The sequence below is a fragment of the Rana temporaria genome, chromosome 8 (assembly GCF_905171775.1).
Source record: "Rana temporaria chromosome 8, aRanTem1.1, whole genome shotgun sequence".
NCBI lineage: Eukaryota > Metazoa > Chordata > Amphibia > Anura > Ranidae > Rana > Rana temporaria.
This window is the reverse complement of record NC_053496.1, coordinates 54,043,320-54,067,333: the sequence shown is the minus strand read 5'-3', so window position 1 is coordinate 54,067,333 and position 24,014 is coordinate 54,043,320. Positions and strand designations below refer to the sequence as shown.

The following is a 24,014-nucleotide window of genomic DNA, read 5'->3' as shown; positions in this document are numbered from 1 at the left end:
GACACTCAAAGCAGAACTTCAATCTGCCAATCCACATTGACTATTTTTAACCACTTTGGACCAGGTCTTTTTCTGAAATTCTTTGTAAAAATCAATTTTTTTGCTAGAAAATTACTTGGAACCCCCAAACAAGTATTTCTTTTTTGGAGAGGCCCTAGAGAATAAAATGGCAATTTTTTATGTCACAGGTTTTGCGCAGCGGTTTTTCAAAGCATTTTTTTTTTTTAGGGAAAAAAATACTACCCCAATTTTTTGGTAAAATATGAAAGATGTTACACTGAGTAAATTAATACCTAACATCTCAAACTTTAACCACTTCTATACAGGGCACTTAAAGACCCTCCCGCCCAGACCAATTTTTAGCTTTCAGCGCTGTTGCACTTTGAATGAGAATTGCGCGGTCATGCTACACTGTACCCAAACTAAATTTTTATCATTTTGTAACCACAAATAGAGCTTTCTTTTGGTGGTATTTGATCACCTCTGGGATATTTATTTTTTGCAAAAAAAAAAAAAAAATTACCAAAATTTTTGTTTCTGTTATAAAACATTGTAAATAAGTAAGTTTTCTCCTTCACTGATGGGCACTGATGGTACTGCACTGACGGTCACTGATAAGGCCGCACTGATGGGCACCGATGAGGTGGCACTGATGTGGTGGCATTGATGGGCACTAATATGTGGCACGGATGGGCGGCACGGATGGGCACTGATGGGCGGCACGGATGGGCATAGATGGGCACTATTGTATGTGTTGTACTAATGGATGCCAATCAGTGATGCCCATTGTGGGCACTGATTGGCATCCATTGCGGCACTGATTGGCATCCATTTTTTGTGTCCTCCTCATCCCTGGTGGATCCTTTTTTTTTTCTGGTGGTCTATATGGCCATCCCTGGTGGTCCATTAGGCATCCCTGGTGGTCCAGTGGGCATCCTCGGGGGGGATGTGTTGATGATTGATCAGCACAAACCCCCCCTGTCACAGGAGCAGCCAATCGGCTCTCCTCTACTCGCGTCTGACAGACGCGAGTGAGGAAAAGCCGATTACCGGCTTTTCCTATTTACATTGTGATCAGCCGTGATTGGACACGGCTGATCACGTGGTAAAGTGTCTCCGTGAGAGACTCTTTACCTCGATCGGTGTTGCGGGGTGTCAGACTGACACCCTGCAACAACGATCGCCGCGATGCGCACCCCCGGGGGCGCGCAGCGGCTCAGAATCCTGAGGACGTCATATGACGTCCAGTCAGGATTCTACAACCACTTTGCCGCCGTCAATATGTCATTGGCGGGCGGCAAGTGGTAAAAACTGCGTGCACTCTGGGAATGGCACCAAACTATGGTATTTTTAAATCCCCATAGGCGACACTTAAACATTTCTACAGGTTACCAGTTTAGAGTTACAGAGGAGGTCTAGTGCTAGAATTATTATTCTTGTTCTGATGTTCACAGCGATACCTCACATGTGTGGTGTGAACACCATTTGCATATGTGGGCGTGACCTACGTATGCGTTCGCCACTACACGTGCAAAACGGATTATAGCCCACACGTGCGGGGTGATTTACTTCTTCTTTTTTTTTTTTTTTTTTTTATCAATTTTATTACATTTTTTTTTTTTTTACATTTTTGACCATTTGTAAAGGTAAAAAAAAAGTCTTTCCAGATCCATTGAATATTGTGGGCTGCAAAGGGAGAGGGAGAGACTGACTATATTTTTCCCATTGCAAATGGTCAGAAAAGATTTTCTGTTATACGGCGTCAGGTCGGCACGATACCGGGAAACGTAGTAGCTGTGCGCCGGTCCCTTTTTAAGCAGGATAGCATGCGTGCGCCCACTGCATCGGGGGGGTGCCGATGCTCATGACCGACAGTCGTGGGCACAAGAGGCAGAACAGGGACGTGTGTGTGTAAACACATATCCCTGTTCTGTTCAGTGAGGAGAGACAGATCGTGGGTTCCTAAAGCTAATCTGTAATTTCCTCTAGGTCAGTACCCTCCCTATACAGTTAGAAAGACATTAGGGAACACAGTTAACCCCTTGATTTCCCCCTAGTGATAACCCCTTCCCTGCCAGTGAAATTTTTACAGTAATCAGTGCAACAAGGAGATGGATGTAGGGCACAGAGTGTTCATGTGTACTTTCCCCTTTGGGATAAAGCTGGAACTTAGCTGGACCCTAAATGAGAATAAAGTAGGAAAACATGGCAGGATATTTCCAGAACAGTTTTATGAGTACCACAATACCCCTCCTGTAACTCTAGGACAAGCTGTGCTCAAGTTCCAATGTGTATAGCGTTTTACCATATTGTTTGAAAAAAGACTATGGATATGAAAAATATATGAATGGGCAGCACAGTGGCTAAATGGTTAGCACTTCTGCCTGGCAGCCCTAGGGTCATTGGTTGGAATCCCAACCACAGCAGTACCTGTATGGAGTTTGTACCGATTTCCTCCCACACTCCAAAGACTTGTGAATGTATAGTAAATATATAAAGTTCTGCGTACATTATAAGTACCTGTAATAAATAAATACAATTGACCGTGTCCTAAATTTGCAAAATGATGCAGAGATTTTCAGTAATGTTTTAAATTGACAAGTACCTGTATGATGTGTGCAATGGGGGCTATGAGTATGTTAAAGGGTTGTAAAGGTTTGTTTTTATTTTCTAAATAGGTTCCTTTAAGCTAGTGCATTGCCTTTTTTCCTTTTGATTTCCCTTTTAAATGTTTTTTTTTCTTTGTCTCAATTTCTCACTTCCTGTTCCTCCTCAGTAAGCTTGCCCCCATCATCTGAGCCGTTCTGGCTGGGGGTTAGTTAGCGTGCTCGCCCCTCCCTTGGGACTAAAGCGGGTCCCCGCAGGGATGTAGTCCCCCAGCCAGAATGGCTCAGATTATGGGGGCAAACTTACTGAGGAGGAACAGGAAGTGAGAAATTCAGACACAGAAAAAAAAACATTTAGAAGGGAAATGGAAGGAAAAGATAAGTGAACCAACAATGCACTAGCCTAATGGAACCTATTTAGAAAAAAAAAACTTTTACTGTACAATCAGCTTGGTTTGAACTTATATGCAGTTATCAGGTAATGATTTTTGCTGCTGCTACAAATCCTGGACTAGTCATTTTATTCTTTCAAAGAAGTTTACAGCACAGCCAATTCCTGAGGAGTGTAAAATTAATCTCTGGTTTGGGGCAGGAATAAATCACGGCCTAGTAGTTGAGGGTCAGCTTGTTTGACGGTGGTTGGAAAGGTTCCCCTGGGGTCACACGCCTGGCAACCTGGACTCCCATGTCTCATGAACCTTGAGTGTTTGGACCCATTGTGGACAAAGCCTGTGATCACTGGAAGCCTGAGTGAGTGAAAAACTTGTATAGCGCTACACTTGCGAACTGAATCGCCTCAAGGCGCTTGGTATCCATTTCCTTCGATTAATTGCCTTCAGAATAGGTGGGTTTTGAGTTTTTTTCTGAAGGCCTGGTGATTCACTTCCGTTCGGATATTGTTTGGTAATACGTTCCACAGTCGAGGTCCTTGTACTGAAAATCTACGTTCTCCTTTGGACTTGTAGCGGGCCTTGGGTATTTGGAGTAAATTTTGGTTGGTAGAACAGAGAACACGATTGGGGTTGTGGCTTTTTAATTTCTCACATAAATATTGGGGCGCGCTTCCTTGTACACATTTGTGCACGAGGCAGAGTGCCCTAAATGTTATACGGTCTTTTATGGGCAACCAATGGCGGGACCTGAGGGAGGGAGTGATTTATTCCCAGGGTTTTTTTCCTGTTACCAGTCGTGCAGCCATATTCTGGACGCCTTGTAGACTGGCAACCTGGTATTTTGGGAGTCCGAGGTAAAGGGTTTTTGCATAATCGAGCCTGGAGTTGATTATTGTTCCCACCACTACAGCTGTGTCATCTTTTGGAATGAAGGGCACCAGTCTGCGTAGCAGGTGCAGCAGATGGTGAGATCCGCTGACTACTGAACCTATTTGTGCATCCATTGTAATGTCGGAGTCAAATGTGACTCCGAGGCTTTTGACTTTGGTGCTAGGGGTGATGGTTTGTCCCAGGATGGGCGGGGGCGTCCATGTTGTCGTAGCAGGTCTCTTTCGGTTAGCGTGGAACAGAAGAAGTTCTGTTTTGTATCCATTGAGTTTAAGGTAACTCTCCGTCATCCAGTTCTCTATCAGAGTAAGGCATTTCTCTAGTCCGAGATGATGATCCCTTTTGCTGCTGATACGAAAGTAAAGTTTGGTGTCATCAGCATAAGAATGGTATAGTAAATTCTGATTACTGCTGATTTTGAGGAGAGGGCGGAGATAAATATTGAATAGTGGGGGCGACAGGGGTGACCCTTGAGGGACTCCGCATGATACGGTACGTTTTTCAGAAGTGAAAGGGCCCAGTTTCACTGTCTGGAATCGGTTTTCCAGAAAGAAGGAGAACCATGGTAGATCTGAGTCTGCCACACTAGCTACTTCTGCTAGGCGGGTCAGCAATATTTTGTGGTTTACTGTATCAAAAGCCGCACTAAGGTCCAACAGTATCAGAAGAGTAGATTCTCCTTCGTCTGCTGCTTCAAGAGCATCATCCCATATCTCTCAGAATTGCGTAAACTAATGATTCTAAACATGGCCTGAGGGCCAAAATGTAGTATGGAACCTGATGAAGTAGGGAACCTGATGAAATAGGGAACCACAGGGATGGTTCTAAAGGATTCAGATCCATCATTACTAAAAAAAAAAATTACTGTAGGGCTTTGTGAGGAAAGTGGCCTAAAAACCTGCTGCAAGTTGACATTTAATGAATTCCCAATCCGATACTTGCCACAGAAGAGTTGTTGGCCTCATGGTCATAGTCTGTTACAGTACATTTTATCTTATTTGATAAAGTTTAGCAATGCTAACTCCAAGTATGGCCAATATATAACCTATGGCTGCTTCAAGTTATTTTACCTCCCAGGATTCACTGTTTCCTCCAGCTATTGTTTTCACTTCTGGCTACCTCGAAATATGTCCAAATGTATTCAAACTTGATGTAGGAGTCTAATAGTGAATTAAACTCGCTTTCCAACGTGGGTCTTTCTGAATACTGCTATTAAACAGCAGAAAAATTACAAATAGTAAATGTCTTTGCTTTCATTTCCCTAAATACGTTTCCTGCTTATATGCCAGGTGCACTTCATGAATGCAGCTCAGACATGAAATATATACCGAGCCTTTCTGTCATCACCAACTTCACCAGATTTATCTAATAGTAATGTTTATTCTAGACTGGAGATTCCCCCAGCATACCTTTTTTTTTTTTTTTTTTTTTTGTATTTTTTTTTTTGTATTTTTTTTATTTTATGTTTTTTTTTACCTTTACTGAGAAAACATTTTTGCCCTGTCTTTTTTGATCGCAGCTTTCTTTTTACATCTTGTTAATATATATGTGAAGGATCATGACTCACATTTTGTTGGGGCATCTCACAAAGTTATCAAGGCTCCAAGGAAATGTGTGTGTGTGTGTGTATGTATATGTGTGTGTGTGTGTGTGTGTGTGTGTGTATGTATATGTATGTATATAATAAATATATATATATATATATATATATATATATAGAAACCTATCCTGCTTCTAACTAATACACTTTTACTTTCTCCATCAGCTCATACCCCGTAGCTATTACCCCTTTTTATCAATTGACCCTCACTAAGCTCTAATGAGCAGGGCCCTCTGATTCCTCTTGTATCAAAATTGTAATGTAAGGCCCCTTTCACACAGTCAGGCCGTTCAGGTCCGCCTGTCAGTTTTTTTTGGCGGACCTGAAGGGCCGCTCCAGACATCTCTATGGAGCATCGGATGTCAGCAGTGACATGTCAGCTGATATCCGACCCGACCCGACCCGACCCGCTGGAATAAGACGGATGGCGATATGTCGCCATCTGTCCATATCGGATCGGGTGAGATCTGATGAAAATGGACATGCTGTCTGTTTTCATCAGATCTCTCCATAGGAGACAGTGGCACTGGACAAGCCCCTCCCCGCTCAGTGAGCAGAGAGGGACCTGTCATCCGCCGGCTCAGCAGGGAGATCTCCCACTGAGCTGGCGGACCGCTGCAAGCGGATCCGTCCCTGGGTGGAAGGGGCCTAACTAATGTCTGCCTTCATTTTGTTAAGCGCTGCGCAAACTGTTGGCTTTGTATAGATCCTGTATAATAATAATAATATTAATAATATATAATAATAGAATGTGTCTCTATCCACAGCAGCAGTGTTCATTTTGACTAAAATACTTTTTTAGTTTTAGTTGTATTTTAGTATACAATGTATTGGGTTTATTTAAATGAATTATTTCAGCATTTCTCTAGAATTTTTACTTCTGGAGTAAAAATCTAATTACATTTTATTTATGGTATTATGGTTTGAACATGCACAACAGACACAGATTTAGCTATTGTGAAATAAAACTAGTTTTAATTGTGACCTCAAATCTTGATTTACTTTTAATCATTGTCTTTTTGGTAAAATAGCATTTTAGTTTTAGTCATATTTTAGTTATCCAAATTCTTTTAGTGGTATTTTAGTCAACTAAAATAAAATAGTGTTAAATTTGTAGATGCAAATATTTTCGCTTGCAGGAATTAACACTGCCCAGCAGGGGGTGGTCTAAACTCCTTTTCACGTGTAGCAAAGTTTCCAGTAACCAAGAGTGTTGTGAGGCCCCTTACACACGACAGAGTTTCTCGGCAGAATTCACCGAGAAACTCGGTCAAAACCCGGATTCTGCCGAGAAACTCTGTCGTCTGTACAGTTTTGGCTCGATGGAGCCGCCGAGGAGCTCGACGAGAAAATAGAGAACATGTTCTCTATTTTCTCGTTGTTCTATGGGAGAAGGCGGCCCGCCGAGCTCCTCGGCGGCTTCATCCCAAAACTCGACGAGGAACTCGACGTGCCAAGCACGTTGAGTTCCTCTGTCGTGTGTACGGGGCCTAAGAGTGAGAGAATAAACACACACCCCTCTAGGTACTCTTATAGGGATACTGAGGCTGTCAATTGCCCGCTGTGTGCTGGGGGATGTCTCCTTGGATTATCTGGTGTTGACATTAACTCTTAGAAGTGACTCTTACAAACAGAAGATGAAGGTGACCGCAAAGATAAATTACACTGGGTGTTATGGATTGGGGCATGTGCACACAATAGAAGGATATGCTTTGTTAATTTTAAATTTTAGAGATTTAAAAACACTTTAAAGCGGTAGTAAAGAGCGCTTTGTTATTTTTACGTACAGGTAAGCCTATATTAAGGCTTACTCATAGGTAAAATGAATATCTCCTAAATGTGCAACGTTTGGGAGATATTCACCCTGCATGCAGCTGCTGACGTCCTATTGTGCCGGACCTTCACAGCTTCTTGCGGGAACCAAGTGACATCATCACGGCTCTGGCCACTCACAGCATCGGAAGAAAGCACGGGGGAAGATGACAGCCCTCTCAGCTGTGACTGCCTGCTGCTGGAAGGGCTTTGTTTTAAGGTAAGTATTTCATAATGTGCTCGTATGCGATGCATACGAGCACATTATGCCATTGTCTATCAGGTCTTTTTTTTTTTTAATTTATTTTTATTCTGCAGCAGTTTACTACCGCTTTAACCACATGCCGACTGCGCTATAGTCATAATATATAGTCCTCCCATAATCTTGCTCCAGGCCCCCCCCCCCCCCCCCCCCGGGGTGCGCTCCCGGAAATATCCGTGATCGCCGGGTCTCACGGTAAATTGTTGCTGATAGCGGTCGTTTACCACGTGATCGCTCCATCAAATGACAGAGCGATCACTTTGTAAACAAACCGGCGTCATGTGATGTCATGTTCCTCCCTCCCCTCTCTGTACCGATCGGTACAGTGCGAGAGGAGAGGGGAGAGAGCGGATGGCAGCAGCAGCACTGTGGGCTGGATCTGTGACAATTGCAGTCACAGATCCAGCCATTCATCCATCCATGCTCAGCCATCCCTGCTCATACTGTGCAATACACAATACCCTGGCAAATACTCTGCCATACTCTGCAGTACCCTGCCATACTCTGCCATACCCAGCCTCTGTATGTGGCCAGGCTGTGGAAGTCTCACACATGTGGTATCGCCGTACTCAGGAGTAGGAGAATCTATTTTGGGGTGTCATTTTTGGTATGTACATGCTATGTGTTAGAAATATTGTATAAATGGACAACTTTGTGTTAAAAAAAAATGCATTTTAACTACTTCCCGCCCGTCGGCTGTCATATGACGTCCTTGACTTTGTGAGGGGATATCTGAATGATGGGTGCAGCTACAGGCATCATTCAGATATCAGCTTTTTCAGACGGCGATTCCCTACACCATAAGAATGATCATAGCGGCTGTTCTGTCACTTGATCATTCTTACGGGAGGTGAGAAGGGACGTCCCCCGCAACCCTCCGGTGCTTCTACCAACTCACCGCTACGATCGAAGGCAGGATCATTTTTTTTATTTTATTTTTTATATTTCAGGTTTCCCAGCCTTGAGGTGAGATGTGGGGTCTTATTGACCCCACATCTCACTGTAAAGAGGACCTGTCATGCTATATTCCTATTACAAGGGATGTTTACATTCCTTGTAATAGGAATAAAAGTGAACAAAAAATGTATTTTTGGGTATTTTTAAAGCGCCCCTGTCCCCGTGTGCACGCATGCAGAAGCGAACACATACGTAATTCCCGCCGACATATGAAACCGGTGTTCAAACCACACATGTGAGGTATCGCTGCGAACGTTGGAGCAAGAGCAATAATTTTGGCCCTAGACCTCCTCCGTAACTCAAAACATGTAACCAATAAAAATATTTAAAGCGTCGCCTATGGGGATATTTAACCACTTAAGACCCAGACCTTTAGGCAGCTAAAGGACCCGGCCAGTTTTTGCGATTCGGCACTGCGTCGCTTTAACTGACAATTACGCGGTCGTGCGACGTGGCTCCCAAGCAAAATTGGCGTCCTTTTTTTCCCACAAATAGCGCTTTCTTTTGGTGGTATTTGATCACCTCTGCGGTTTTTATTTTTTGCGCTATAAACAAAAATAGAGCGACAATTTAGAAAAAAATGCAATATGTTTTACTTACTTTTTGCTATAATAAATATCCCCCAAAAATGTATATATACAAAAAAAAAATTTCCTCAGTTTAGGCCGATACGTATTCTTCTACCTATTTTTGGAAAAAAAAAATGCAATAAGTGTTTATCGGTTGGTTTGCGCAAAATTTATAGCGTTTACAAAATAGGGGATGGTTTTATTGCATTTTTATTAATTATTATTTTTTTACTACTAATGGCGGTGATCAGCGATTTTTTTTTCGTGACTGCGACATTATGGCGGACACTTCGGACAATTTTGACACATTTTTGGGACCATTGTCCTTTTCACAGCAAAAAATGCATTTAAAATGCATTGTTTACTGTGAAAATGACAATTGCAGTTTGGGAGTTAACCATAAGGGGGCACTGAAGGGGTTATGTATAACCTCATCTGTGTTTCTAACTGTAGGGGGTGTGGCTGTAGGTGTGATGTCATTGATTGTGATTCCCTATATAAGGGAACACACGATCGATGACGGCGCCACAGTGAAGAATGGGGAAGCTGTGTTTACACACAGCTCTTCCCGTTCTTCAGCTCCGGGGACCGATCGCGGCACTCCAGCGGCAATCGGGTCCGCAGGTCCCGCTGTCACGGAGCTTCAAAGTTTGGCGCCATTCCACGAGCATGTGCAATTTTGAAGGGTGACATGTTGGGTATCTATTTACGCAGCGTAACTTCATCTTATGTAAACACATTGGGCTAACTTTACTGTTTTGTTTTTTTTAAACGCGTTTGAAAAATTGCTGGGAAAATACCGTGCAAGATAAACAATTGTAATGACCGCCATTGTATTTTATAGGGTCTTTGCTTAAAAAAACATATATAATGTTTTGGGTTCTATGTAATTTTTCTAGCAAATAAATGATGATTTTTACATGTAGGAGAGAAATGTCAGAATTGGCCTGGGTGCTCCAGAACGCCTGAAGGTGCTCCCTTCATGTTGGGCCTCTGTATGTGGCCACGCTGTGTAAAAGTCTCACACATGTGGTATCGCCATACTCGGGAGGAATAGCAGAATGTGTTTTGGGGTTTAATGTGTGGTATGCATATGCTGTGTGTGAGAAATAACCTGCTAATATGACAACTTTGTGAAAAAATAAAAAACAATCTTGATTTTGCAAAGCATTGTGGGAAAACAATGACAACTTCAAAAAACTCACCATGCCTTTTTCTAAATACCTTGGAATGTCTTTTTTTCCAAAACGGGATCATTTGGGGGGTATTTGTACTTTTCTGGCATGTTAGGGTCTCAAGAAATGAGATAGATCTTCAGTACTTCAGGTGTGATCAATTTTTAGATATTGGCACCATAGCTTGTGGACTCTATAACTTTCACAAAGACCAAATAATATACACCGATTTGTACTTTTTTACCAAAGATATGTAGCAATATAAATTTTGGCCATTACATTTTTCTTCTTGGGTTTAGATACACTTTGTCTAATGTGATTACTCATATTTGACAAAATTATTTTTTAATGTTCAAAGCATAAACTTTCTTACAATTATTCACAAGATTCCAACCACATCTTTTCTTTCTTATAATAGGCAGATTCAGAAAATGGTGCATGACCTAAAGAATAATGAGGGTGGAATTATGCAAAAGTTCAAAAGGTAAGCCATGTTCTATACTAGGTCTCTCATTAGAAAAGTGTTTTTAAAATGTTTTGTTTCCTCAATTACTGTTCATTTATTCTAGTATATAAAAATTGCAGGTCGCATGGCTAAGACGCATACAAAAGCTTTTATTTCAGTTTCAGAAAAAGTCTCCCTTATTTGATTCTACCGATATACAAAATGATGACATCATGTTCATATGTACCGTATAAAACATGTCTGTAGCTAAATTTTTTCAGTATATACATTCTTGAAAACCTCAGCATGGAAATTTCAATAACTTTACAGATTATAATATGTTGTTTCCAAAGACCCCTTTCACACTGGGTCAACTTTGCAGGCGCTATAACGCTAAAAATAGCGCCTGCAAAGCGACCTGAAACAGCCGCTACTGTCTCTCCAGTGTGAAAGCCCTGCTTATAATCCATACAAGTACTTGGATCTTTGACAGAACCTTTTAATTAACCACTTCAGCCCCGGACCATTTGGCTGCCAAATGACTGGGCCACTTTTTGCAATTCAGCACTGCATCGCTTTAACTGACAATTGTCGTGCGACGTGGCTTCCAAACAAAATTGACGTCCTTTTTTCCCCACAAATCGAGCTTTCTTTTGGTGGTATTTGATCACCTCTGCGGTTTCTTATTTTTTGCACTATAAACAAAAATAGAGCGACAATTTAGAAAAAAATGCAGTATATTGTACTTTTTGCTATAATAAATATCCCCATTTAAAAAAAAAAAATTCTCAGTTTAGGCCGATATGTATTTTTTTGAAAAAAATTGTTAAAAAAATAAGCGTATATTGATTGGTTGGTTCAAAAGTAATAGCGTCTACAAAATAGGTGATAGTTTTATGGCATTTTTATTATTGTTATTATTATTATTTTTTTATAGTAATGGCTGCTATCTTTTATCATGACTGCGACTTAATGGCGGCCACTTTTGACACATTTTTGGGACCATTGTCATTTTTACAGCGATCAGTGTTAAAAAATGCACTGATTACTGTAAAAATTAGACAGGCAGTGAAGGGGTTAACCACTAGGGGGCGTTGAAGGGGTCAAGTGTGTCCAAGGGAGTTATTCTAACTGTTAGGGGGAGGAGCTACAAGTGACATGTCAGCGATCACTGTTCCCGATCACAGGGAACAGTAGATCCCTGACATGTCACTAGGCAGAACAGGGGAATGGCTTGTTTACAAAGGCATCCCCCTGTTCTGCCTTTGCCGACCGCAATCGCAGGCCACCCGGGAACATCGAGTTCCTGGGACCCACGAGCACACTCACGAGGCACGTGGCGGGTGCGTGCCCGCTGGGCAGCAAATTTAAAGGGATGTACAGGTACGCCCATTTGCCTGCCCGTGCCATTCTGCGGACTTTTATTGCGTGCGCCGGTCGGCAAGAGGCATGTCAAAAAAAATATATATATATATATATATAAATTTTGGGATCAGGTACAGAGAGATTAGCACATCTGTCAGATTTTATTGCGGTCTGTGCCCCCTTTAGGGAATTTCACCCTTGCTCTCCTTCCTGTTTACCATTACCATTGAAAGTGAAAGTAAAAGGAAATCCCAAATTTTGTGTTGTCCCCAGAAAAGTAAAGAATTTTCTTAATTTTGCAGGTATTTCCTCTCACTTCCTGTTTCACTATGGAACAGGAAGTGAAGGAAAATCTCTGCCATGGGACAAAAATCTGACAAGGATTCATAGCCTTCCTTGCTCTATCCAAAATGGGGGAAAACATTTTTTTGCCTATAATTCTACTTGAATTCAACAAGGCAATACATTAAATCTAGATTATATTGAAAATGCAGCTTCCAATAGCAACCAGAGCGTAACTGATCAAACCATTGTAAACTAAAATTGTATTTATTTTCTGTGGGCTACTAAACACTGCACAATGCCCTTTACACATTGCCAAATGCCCTTTGCAACAACATATTGAATACACCACATAACACAAATTCTGGGTATAGCGTGACATCCAGTAGGTCTCTTAAAGAGCAAACTATGCCAAAATCCCCTCTGGCTACTTCTGCTCTCATTTCTGAGATAGGGGAGGGATAGGTCAGACCATTTAAGAGTCCTTCTCTATAATATTTTCTAAAAGGAATGTCTGTACCACTCAACAGCAGCATAACCTGCAGCAGGAAGATAAAGGGGAGATCTTGACATTGGCAAGAAATATGGTTCCTCATTTGTCCTCAAGTCAGGATATATAGCTGGAGAGAAACCCAGGGGTGTGAAACCATTGTTTAGCACAAGGAAGACCAACTGTATGACTGTGAAGACAAAAATTATAAATATTGGGTGCCTGATTTAAGGAAGATTAACCACTTAAGGACCGGACCAATATGCTGCTACATGACCCAAGGGGTTTTTACAATTCGGCACTGCGTCGCTTTAACAGACAATTGCGCGGTCGTACGACGTGGCTCCCAAACAAAATTGGCGTCCTTTTTTCCCCACAAATAGAGCTTTCTTTTGGTGGTATTTGATCACCTCTGCGGTTTTTATTTTTTGCGCTATAAACAAAAATAGAGCGACAATTTAAAAAAAAATGCAATATTTTTTACTTTTTGCTATAATAAATATCCCCCAAAAACATATATAAAAATAATAATTTTCCTCAGTTTAGGTCGATATGTATTCTTCTACCTATTTTTGGTAAAAAAAATCGCAATAAGCGTTTATCGATTGGTTTGCACAAAATTTATAGCGTTTACAAAATAGGGGATAGTTTTATAGCATTTTTATAATTTTTTTTTTTTTTTACTACTAATGGCGGCGATCAGCGTTTTTTTTTTTTCCGTGACTGCGACATTATGGCGGACACTTTTGACACATTTTTGGGACCATTGTCCTTTTCACAGCAAAAAATGCATTTAAATTGCATTGTTTATTGTGAAAATGACAGTTGCCGTTTGGGAGTTAACCACAGGGGGCGCTGTAGGGGTGTGTGGCTGTAGGACTGATATCATCGATCGAGTCTCCCTATAAAAGGGATCACTCGATCGATGCAGCGCCATAGTGAAGCACGGGGAAGCCGTGTTTACATACGGCTCTCCCCGTTCTTCAGCTCCGGGGAGCGATCGCGACGGAGCGGCTATAAACGAATAGCCGCTCCGTCATCCCGGATCGCTCCCTGAGGGAATCCGACCGCCGCATGTAGCGGGGGGGGGGTCCCGATCGGACCCCCGACCCACGTCTAGGCAGGGACGTACAGGTACGCCAATGTGCCTGTACGTGCCATTCTGCCGACGTATATCTACATGCGGTGGTCGGGAAGTGGTTAATAGCAGCACTTGCGGAATGTCCACCAGTGTCTCTAAATCATGTCAGGATTCAAACGAAGGTAGCAAAAAAAAAATCTCTGACTGAAGCCCTGTACACACGACCGGGGAATTCCGAGAACCTGCTCGGCGAGAAAATAGCAGGTTCTTGTTGAGAAAACGGCAAAGAAGCATACACATGGCCAGTTTTCCCAGCCAAAAGCTCTCTTGGCAGTTTTCCTGGCAGGAAAACCGGTCTTGTGTACGAGACTTACAAGTAAGATGAGCTCTAGGTATGCCACACACTGGAGGAAAAAAATGTGAACTGGAGCACCCAACCTCTTCCAGGTTGATTGATGTCCAGTATCATTCTTCCCACTTCCTGTGGGCGTCAAGGACACACCCCCTGAGGATACATCATTCAGCTGTCCTGGGCTCACTGGAGAAAGCTGCAAGAAATAGTGCCACATTATTAAGTGGCACTGTAATTTGCAGAATTCTGGACCTGAACACTGTTGGAGGAAAAAAGAGGATCTGCGACGCCATGCCACGGAAATAAAGAAGGAAATAAAAAGCTGGGGTTGAGCCTTTTAAGGAGCTTTATTGAACACTGAAAGATTAAAGTGGAACTCTAGCCTTTTTTTTTACGTTTCGGAAAGAGTGTGCAAGGGTTGCCCTGTACACACGATTGGTTTGTCTGATGAAAACAGACCGATGGACTGTTTTCATCAGACAAACCGATCGTGTGTGGGCCCCATCGGTTTGATTTCCATCGGTGAAAAAAAATAGAACATGTTTTAAATTTTTTCTATGGATAAAAAAACGATAGAAAAATCCCATCGTCTGTATGGAACTCCATCGGTCAAAAATCCACGCATGCTCAGAATCAAGTTGACGCATGCTTGGAAGCATTAAACTTAATTTTTTTCGGCTTGTCGTAGTGTTGTACGTCACCGCGTTTGGACACGATCAGATTTTTGACTGATGGTGTGTAGGCAAGACTGATGAAAGTCAGCTTCATCGGATATCTGACGAAAAAATCCATCGGATTAGATTCCATCAGATATACGATCGTGTGTACGAGGCTTTAGTGTCTGTCAGGTTTTTATTGCTATCCAGGTAAGGGAAAATCACAATGGGCAAATAGACCGCAATTAAAAGCTGACAGCGCTTCCTATACTTCATTGGTCTACCAGTGGAAGAAGCTTTGCCCGCCTCCTCCTACCGACCGAGGTTCCTGTTGGACGGTAAGGCTAGTTGCATGAAACTGGAGTAGGTGGGATAGCACAAAAGTGAATATTTGTTTTATGAGCATGCCCTGGGTTTCTGGGATTCCAGGGCATTCCATAAGTATTGTGATGGTATGAACAGGCACAAAAAGGTGCCTGCATTTCTGTAATAAAATACGGTACATTTCGGTGCTGACAGTTTTGATTTAAATCAAAAGTAGATTGTCAGCTTAATGAATACAACATAATCTTACATTGATTTAGGAAGACATGCTGTATATGATTACATGAGGCAACTGTGACATATTTCACACCGTGAGCAATAGGAAGGACTGAGCATCATGTGGTAGAACAATGAAAACATTTCCTGCATGACCTGAATTGTTTATCATCTAGAACACCTGTAGCATAGTGATTTCCTTTGTTAGGCAGGCCATAAATTCTGCAGTTTTCTTTCCTTCAAATAGCTGACTATGTTGATGGCGGAGACCCTCCTGCTGCTCTATTGTATTCTGACATTAGGAGGTTTCCCCAACTTCAGAATTCAATGAACACTGCGGATAGCTATAGCCGCTGGCAGTGATCTAACTTGACAGGCTGGTTGTAGTGAGGGAAATTGTAAGCTCAAATTCAATATAAACAGCCTGCCCATAAATGAGTCGAAATTTGTCTGGTTCTGCTCAACTGGCTAGATTTCAATCTGTGTATAACCGGCTTTATAGGAGACATATCACCTTAAGCCTAGTACACACGGGCCGAATGCTGGGTGACATCGGCATTCAGCCCATATGTATGAAAGCCGGCCGAACAACTAGCTTCTGTCGGACGAGCATACTGGAAAATCAGCAGTCGACCAGCTCCTGATCAGCGCTCTCAGACAATTGCATAGAGCGCTGATTGGAGTGTTCTGAGAAGAGGGGCCGTCCCCCTGTCAGAACACAAAAGCCCAGCAGGTGAGATCGCTGTACAGACATCGATGAGCTGTCAGTTCAGTCAAAAAACTGATGGTGTGTATTATGCCGCGTACACACGTTTTTCGGGATGTAAAAAATGTCATTTTTAATGGTCTAGAAAAAAACAACGTTTTTTCAGCCCGATTATTGTTAAGCCGGCCTTGCCTACACACGATCATGAAAAAAAAATGCTCTAGCAAAGCGCGGTGACGTAGAACACGTACAACGGCACTATAAAGGGGAAGTTCCATTCGGATGGTGCCACCCTTGGGGCTTTTGCTGATTTTGTGTTCGTAAAAGATGATTCGCGCTTTTCAGTCTGTTACAGCGTGACAAATGTGCTATCTCCATTACGAACGCTAGTTTTACCAGAACGAGCGCTCCCGTCTTATAACTTGCTTGCTTCTGAGCATGCACATTTTTTTCACGTCGTTAAAGCCCACACACGACAATTTTTTTTACGACGTTAAAAACAACGTGAAAAATTAGAGCATGTTCTAAATTTTTAATGCCCATTTTTTACATCGTGAAAAATGCTCTGGAGCCCACACACGGTCGTTTTTAATGACATTTAAAAACGTAATTTTTTACAACCCAAAAAACGGTCGTGTGTATGCGGCATAAGGCTTAAAAATAACATTTCAATGGAGACTTCTACCTGGTAGAGTAGAGGACGTCAAGTCATCTGTGCCCAGTCTAGCCACGAAGAGTTAATCCAGCTCTGAGCAATCCTCTTGTCTTCTTTTATGGAGATAAAAACAAGACACACAGAAATCTGTGCCGCTACTTCCCCCACTGCTGTGACTGACGTCTGCTTTCCTTCTCTCAGTGCTATTTCTGACTTCCTCAGTGGTCAAGCACCAGCAGTCCTTTTCAAGACAAAATTACATTCTGTCATTGTGCCGATTTACTGTGATCCCAGGCTTTTTCCATTTATAAGGTGATGTCTCAACAACCCATAGGCCAAGTTCACACTCCAAGACTGAGCGGTGTCACACATATTTTCATGATCACCATTCAGTCCTGGAGGAGGAAGAAGAAGCTGGAGTGACACCAGTGCTTTAAGTGGGCCAAAAGAGGTGCCGGTACTCTATTAGGCGCCGGTGCCCCCCCCCCCCCCCAATACTGAACATGAAAATATATATATTTTACAAACCCTCTCTTAGACAAAACCTAACATTTGATTTTGCTGCTAAAATTACATAAACCAGCTGATGATGTCAGAAACTAAAAAAAGAGAAGATAAAATGGGCACAAAGCATGACAAGGGACAGACACCACAGAAAATAGATAGAATAATGGATGTTCTTCATCAGTCACTCTGAGCAGTCCATGTGCAAGCTTGCAACAATAATCATACAATGAACATCTTCCTACTTTTCAAGACGGTTTAAAATAAACATAAAAGGAAAATAACAGGGCAAGTCTGCATGGCTGTCTGAAACGAGCCATGATAAATTGATAGGAGAAGTGTATACATATCAGTCTGTGAGCAGCCATAGGTAGCAACAAAACACTCACCAGTACTCTGTACTTCAGAAGTTCAGATCCAAAGCAAAGTCCGGTGTTTTTCACTTTGCTGCACCGTCCTGACTCCTAGGAGGGCCAGTCACCCGCTCACATTCACCACGCCGCACTGATCGCTCCTCACAGGCGCGCGGAAAGGAGTTGACGTCACCTAACGTGAGGTCAACTCCCTGCCTGCGCCTGCACGTACGGCTCAAGCCATACTCTGCACACGGCCCCCCCCCCCCCCCCCACTAGCTGATGGCCGGCCCAGCCAATGACATTATGGAGGAGAGAGACGGTGCGCGATGTAATTCGCCCAGCGCCGGCCAGCCACTACAATGCTATAGCTAGCTCTCCGCTGCGTTCCGGTACCGGAAACCCACGTACTGGGCGCACGGAGAGGTGCTGGTACTCTCCAGGGCCATTTTTGGAAGTGGCGGTACTGAGTACCGCCGCGTTCCGGCCCACTTAAAGCACTGAGTGACACCCGAACCAGCAAAAAGACTTGAATTAAAAGAGTATATGTAGAGGTTTAAAAAAAACGGGGCATCTATATAACACGGGATTCTGAACCACAGCAACATAATTCTGATGGGACTGAACCCTATCAGTTCGCCACATTAACCAGTTACGTATATACGCTCTAACTTTAGACAAAGGACCTCCCGCCCCTACCCAGGGGATGAGTCTGGGAGGACCCCTGTCAAGGAGAATTACCATGAGCAGCAAAATGCTATGATCTCCAATCATAAACTTCCCAACACACATTTTCACTTTCGAATGGATAGTATTATCCTGCCTTTTATGGAGAATGAGGTGACACCACCTCTATCCTTGCCTCTACCCCCTTCCACCCCTCATCCTCTTCTCCCCCACCCTTTTCCTCTCTGTACTACCTTTTCTTGACTACACACCCTTTAAATCACATTAGCCCAATCCTTAGGCCTTTATCCTAACATCTAGTATGAATACGTCGCTCCATATGGACACTCGTATAGTGGACTAAAATCCCTTTTATGGACTCAATCCTTCCAGATTCACTCAGACAGTCAATCATTTATACTAGGCCACCTTGGCTGGTCTCATTACAAGAAAGAAGCTTGTAACATACTATATATTACTGCTTTCCATACACTTTTTTTTCGGCCCATTTCATGTGGCCCTCGCACCTCTCCTGCAGCTGCAGGAGAGCTCCAGCCCTCCTCTGGTCCTCCTCGAGACCCTTACTTTCTGCTTTCAAGCAAAGCATCCAGCTTCTTCCCAGCAGCAGCATAAGGAAAGGGGGTGCACTGTGATGTAAGGGAGAGTGGGGGACTCAACTTTTGATGGTGGGGTGGCTCTTGACATCTAATGTAAGGGGAGGGGATGCGCTGGACATCTAATCTTACAGATACAACCGGCCCTTTTGAGGGCAATCATAATGCTGATGCAGCCCTACGATGAAATTGAGTTTTACACCCCTGATCTAGACTGTTACACAGGTTCCTGTTAGATGTTAGGACCGATGGCTGTATAAACTGTTCCGTTCCGTTAAGTGGTAACTGTCACACCCACAATGTGTTTCTTTCTTGTTTTCAAATGTTTGTTTGTATGTCGATTTATATTTTGTATTTTTCCTCTTCTCCCAATAAAACCTTTTTTTGGAAAAATGAAATGGGAGGGGAGTCATGGGCAATCATGGAATTCGCTTTAAAAACACAATTTTATTTGTCTATCCACTCTCTCTTATAATCATCAATCTTGCTTTGTTTAATGATTGTTTGAATATACAGTATTTATTATTGTACGGTTTTCTGTTATGACACAATCAGTGGTTTTTAATGTATAAGCAAAATTATTGGCAAACTATAAGTAAATTAAAGTGGTTGTAGTAAATCTCAGACATGAAATCTGAACAAAGCAAATCCCTTTATATTGTGTATTTGTGTCAATTAAGAGCACCAAGTGTCATTTCTGTCTGCTGTTTCGTTCCTCTGCTAGCAGCATGAATAGGTTCTGACAAGTTTTCCTGACACTATACCTTGTACACACGATCAGTTTTCCCAATGGGAAAACTGTGAAGAGAGCTTTTGGCCGGGAATCCCGGCCGTGTGTATGCTCCTTGCAGTTTTTCCGACGGGAAAGCTGCCCAAAAAAAGTTTTTGGGCAGTTTTCCTATGGGAAAAACTGTGATGGAGCATACACACGACCCGGATTTCCGGCCAAAGCTCCATCGCAGTTTTCCTGTCGGGAAAACCGGCCGTGTGTAGGGGAAAGACTGAACCGAGCAGGTTCTCGGCTTTTCCCTGTGGATTTCCGAACGGGGACTTTACCAGTCGGAAATCCCGCACGTGTGTACGAGGCATAAGAGAAAAATGATGACAAGGGAGGAACCTGCAGCTACAAGGGGGGGGGGTGTCTCTCTTCCCTCAGCACTCTCCTCACTGATGTAACTTCAGGTCTCCACCTCCTGCTTTTCAGAGCTCAGAAATCCTGTGTTAATTCTGCACTTTGAATGGATGTAGGGGAAAGCGGGCCATAGATAAACGGGTACAACTTATGTAGGAGGATTTGTTTCACCTCTGTCTATCACCTGAGGCCAGTCACTTCACTGGGTGTATGTAAGGGTTTACAACCACTTTACGTAGAATTTAGGTTCAAAGCTGTTGACCGCTTTTTAAGCTAATGTTCTTCATTCCATTTTTTAGGTGTAACGATATCATTGAGTTTTATTTGGCGGCTTCTGTTCTTTAACCACTTAAGCCCCGGACCTTTAGGCAGCTAAATGCCCAGGCCAGGTTTTGCGATTCGGCACTGCGTCGCTTTAACAGACAATTGCGCTGTCGTGCGACGTGGCTCATAAAACAAAATTGGCGTACTTTTTTCCCCACAGATAGAGCTTTCTTTTGGTGGTATTTGATCACCTCTGCGGTTTTTATTTTTTGCGCTATAAACAAAAATAGAGCGACAATTTTGAAAAAAAATCAATATTTTTTACTTTTTGCTATAATAAATATCCACCAAAAACATATATAAAAATGTTTTTTTTCCTCAGTTTAGGCCGATACGTATTCTTCTACCTATTTTTGGTAAAAAAAATCGCAATAGGCATTTATCGATTGGTTTGCGCAAAATGTATAGCGTTTACAAAATAGGGGATAGTTTTATTGCATTTTTATTAATTATTTTTTTTTTACTACTAATAGCGGCGATCAGCGATTTTTTTCGTGACTGCGACATTATGGCGGACACTTCAAAAATTTTTACACATTTTTGGGACCATTGTCATTTTCACAGCAAAAAATGCATTTAAATTGCATTGTTTATTGTGAAAATGACAGTTGCAGTTTGGGAGTTAACCACAGGGGGCGCTGTAGGAGTTAGTGTTCACTTAGTGTGTGTTTACAACTGTAGGGGGGCGTGGCTGTAGGACTGACGTCATCGATCGAGTCTCCCTATAAAGGGGATCACTCGATGCAGCGCCATAGTGAAGCACGGGGAAGCCGTGTTTACATACGGCTCTCCCCGTTCTTCAGCTCCGGGGAGCGATCGAGATGGAGCGGCTAAAAACGAATAGCCGCGCCCTCGTCCCGGATCGCTCCCCGCGGGAATCCGACCGCCGCATGTAGCGTGGGGGGTCCCGATCGGACCCCCCACCCGCTAGAAGGCAAGGACGTACATGTACGCCCATTTGCCTGTACGTGCCATTCTGTGGACGTACATTTACATGCGGCAGTCGGGAAGTGGTTAAAGCTGAACTCCACCCCTTATATAAAATGCATATATGGGTGCTTTTATACCTGTCAAAGGGTTTGAGTCCTTCCAGTTCTAAGATTTACACAACTCTGCCACACAGTACAGCCCTGTCTGGCACCTGTTTTTTCTCTGCAGAAATTAATTAACATTAATAGGTATCCTTCCCACCCCTACCATGTGATTGAACAACAATAGGAGTAGCTGCCGAGTGATGAACTAATCTGCCAGTCTGCTCCTCCATTCCCCCCCCCCCCCCCCCCTCCTGTTAGCATGTTTCTTGTTAGTACATAAGGACTGCAGCATAGCTTCTCCCACTCCTAGTCTGGGCTTTGCGGAAGGCTTATACCAACCATGCAGAAACTTGCACTGCTTGCAATTAACAAAAGTAAATGTAATAATATAAAAGTTGGTACAAAGTTCTCAATGAGATTATGTAGTGCTGCAATAGTCATTTACAGGCATACAAAGACTTCAAGGGCTATAGTGGAAGGGGGGGGGGGGGGTCAGGGCCTATAGTGGGGAGGCACGGGCTGTAGTGGGGAGCTCGGGGCCTATAGTAGGGATGGTGAGGGCCTATAGTGGGGGACCATGGGCTGTAGTGGGGAGCTCGGGGCCTATAGTAGGGATGGTGAGGGCCTATAGTGGGAGACCATGGGCTGTAGTGGGGGGGGGGGTCAGGGAGTGGAGTTTATAGTACTGTATAGTAATCCACTTACGTTTAGGCAGGTTTTTGGTTGGTCGTCAACTGTGGGCCTGCTGGCTGGTGGGCAACTCTAGGCTGGCTGGAACTTTGCCTCCTCACTTGCGACAACTCAGGGCAGAAGCTCTGCCTCTTCCAGGCCATACTGTAGCTGCTCAGGAATTTCTGTACTTGCGAGGCACTTTACATGCACTTGTGGATATGTCCGTACTCACGAGTGTACGTAAAGCGCATTCATCGCAAAATGTTTACATCCTAAACTTTTTGTTGTTTGATGCATCATCTGGAAAGAAAAAAAATAAACTGATAAGTGAACCGGCTACATGTCCTCAATGGCTACATGTCCTCAATGGGTTCACTTTAACACACTAAAACGAGAAGCAATATGCTCAAACTGATTGTTATTGTGTAAGATTGTATTTCCAATCTCTTCAAATGAGAAAAAAACCTAAAATATAGATTTTTTTTTGCTAATAGTAATTAAAAACCACTGATGTACTTGTTGCTGTGATTTATTTTGCTGATGTTAATCTGTAATGTGATCAATCTCTCTCCTATCTTGGGCCCTGTCCTTCCTTCCTCAATGTTTAGGTTCCAAAATGATCAGGTGGCGTTATTTTGTAGGACTGGGAAAGATGCATGGGATCGGTATGAAAATCATTGCATGCACCTTTAATCTGCTCAGTGATTACTTATGTTTGCTTTGTCTGTTCATGCCGATGTGTGTGCTTTGCTTTATTTTTGGGCTTTTTTGTTCAAACCTAAACACACTGTCACTCTTGGGGCCCCGTTCATACCCGAGCGATTTATTATTTTTTATTATTTTTTTTTAGTATGTAAAACACACCGATCTTAAGCTCCAAAATGCCTTACTTGCAAAATCCCATTAATTTCAATGACCCCCTGTTAACATATGAGTTTTCTGCCGCCTGAAGCAAAAAGCCTGAAGTTCAAAAACATTACATGAGCTTCTTTTTGGCAGATTACAAGCGTTTTTGGTCCCATGGACTGCAATAGAAATGCCCGACTTAAGCAGAAACACGCTCGTAAAACACTCAAATAGGAGCTCTCCACCCCTAAATTCCTCTCCTTCTCCCCTAGTGCTTTTTATTGGCTAAACAAAAACGCCTGAAGCTGTAAAATGCTTGTAATACACTTCTAAAATGCTTTAAACAATCTGCAAAAAAAAATGTTTAAAAAAACGCCAGTAAATCGATACGCTCGGGTGTGAATGGAACCTTAGGAATTATGGTGTTTGGGAACAAAAGAGGATTTATTTTCATTTGTTAATTTAAAACTGAAATGTAATTTTCCTATATTTTTGTCTTTCCTGGTTCTCCCCCCCCCCCCCCCATATATTGAATAAAATATTTTAACTTCATACCTTCTTATAGACCCAGTGACATCATCACTGGAACTCTGTGCTTCTCTGTGCAATGTAGACAAATCATGCCTGGTGGTAGGGGCTGACCGGCTGCTGTACATCGCTTCCAGAAAACAGGAAGATGTGCTAAAGCCCACATGTAATGTTGAGTCTTCATGATTGAAAAAACTAAAATTGAAAAAATTAAAGGGGTGAGCCTGGGACAGGAAAGGAGGAGCACTCAGTGTCCAGAAAACTGCACAATCAGATGTATGGTTCAAAAGACATTTATTGTAGGTTTAAACACATAAATCAAGCGTTTCGGGGAGATGGACTCCCCCTTTTTCAGGGTTGTTGCTGCTATTGAATGGGAATGGTTCCTAAAATAATATATTGCTTACAATAATTTGAAACTACATAATAGCAGAGTGCTGACTAAGTATGGAGACGCAGCTAAAAAGAGGACATTTTGTGCCAAATCTTTAAAGGTCAAGCAATGCAG

General features: G+C 42.7%; 1 protein-coding gene across 6 annotated transcripts in view; it reads left to right on the top strand.

Annotated features, from left to right (window-relative positions):
* Positions 1-24,014, top strand: part of BLNK (B cell linker) — a 310,096-nt gene that overhangs the window by 235,521 nt on the left and 50,561 nt on the right. For 4 of the 6 annotated variants that reach the window (XM_040361815.1, XM_040361817.1, XM_040361814.1 and 1 more), the window contains 2 exons: positions 10,680-10,745; positions 22,741-22,797. In XM_040361815.1, coding sequence (XP_040217749.1) covers positions 10,680-10,745; positions 22,741-22,797 — 123 coding nt within the window. The remainder of the gene's footprint in view (positions 1-10,679; positions 10,746-22,740; positions 22,798-24,014) is intronic. The other 2 variants (XM_040361820.1, XM_040361816.1) reach the window with 1 other exon arrangement.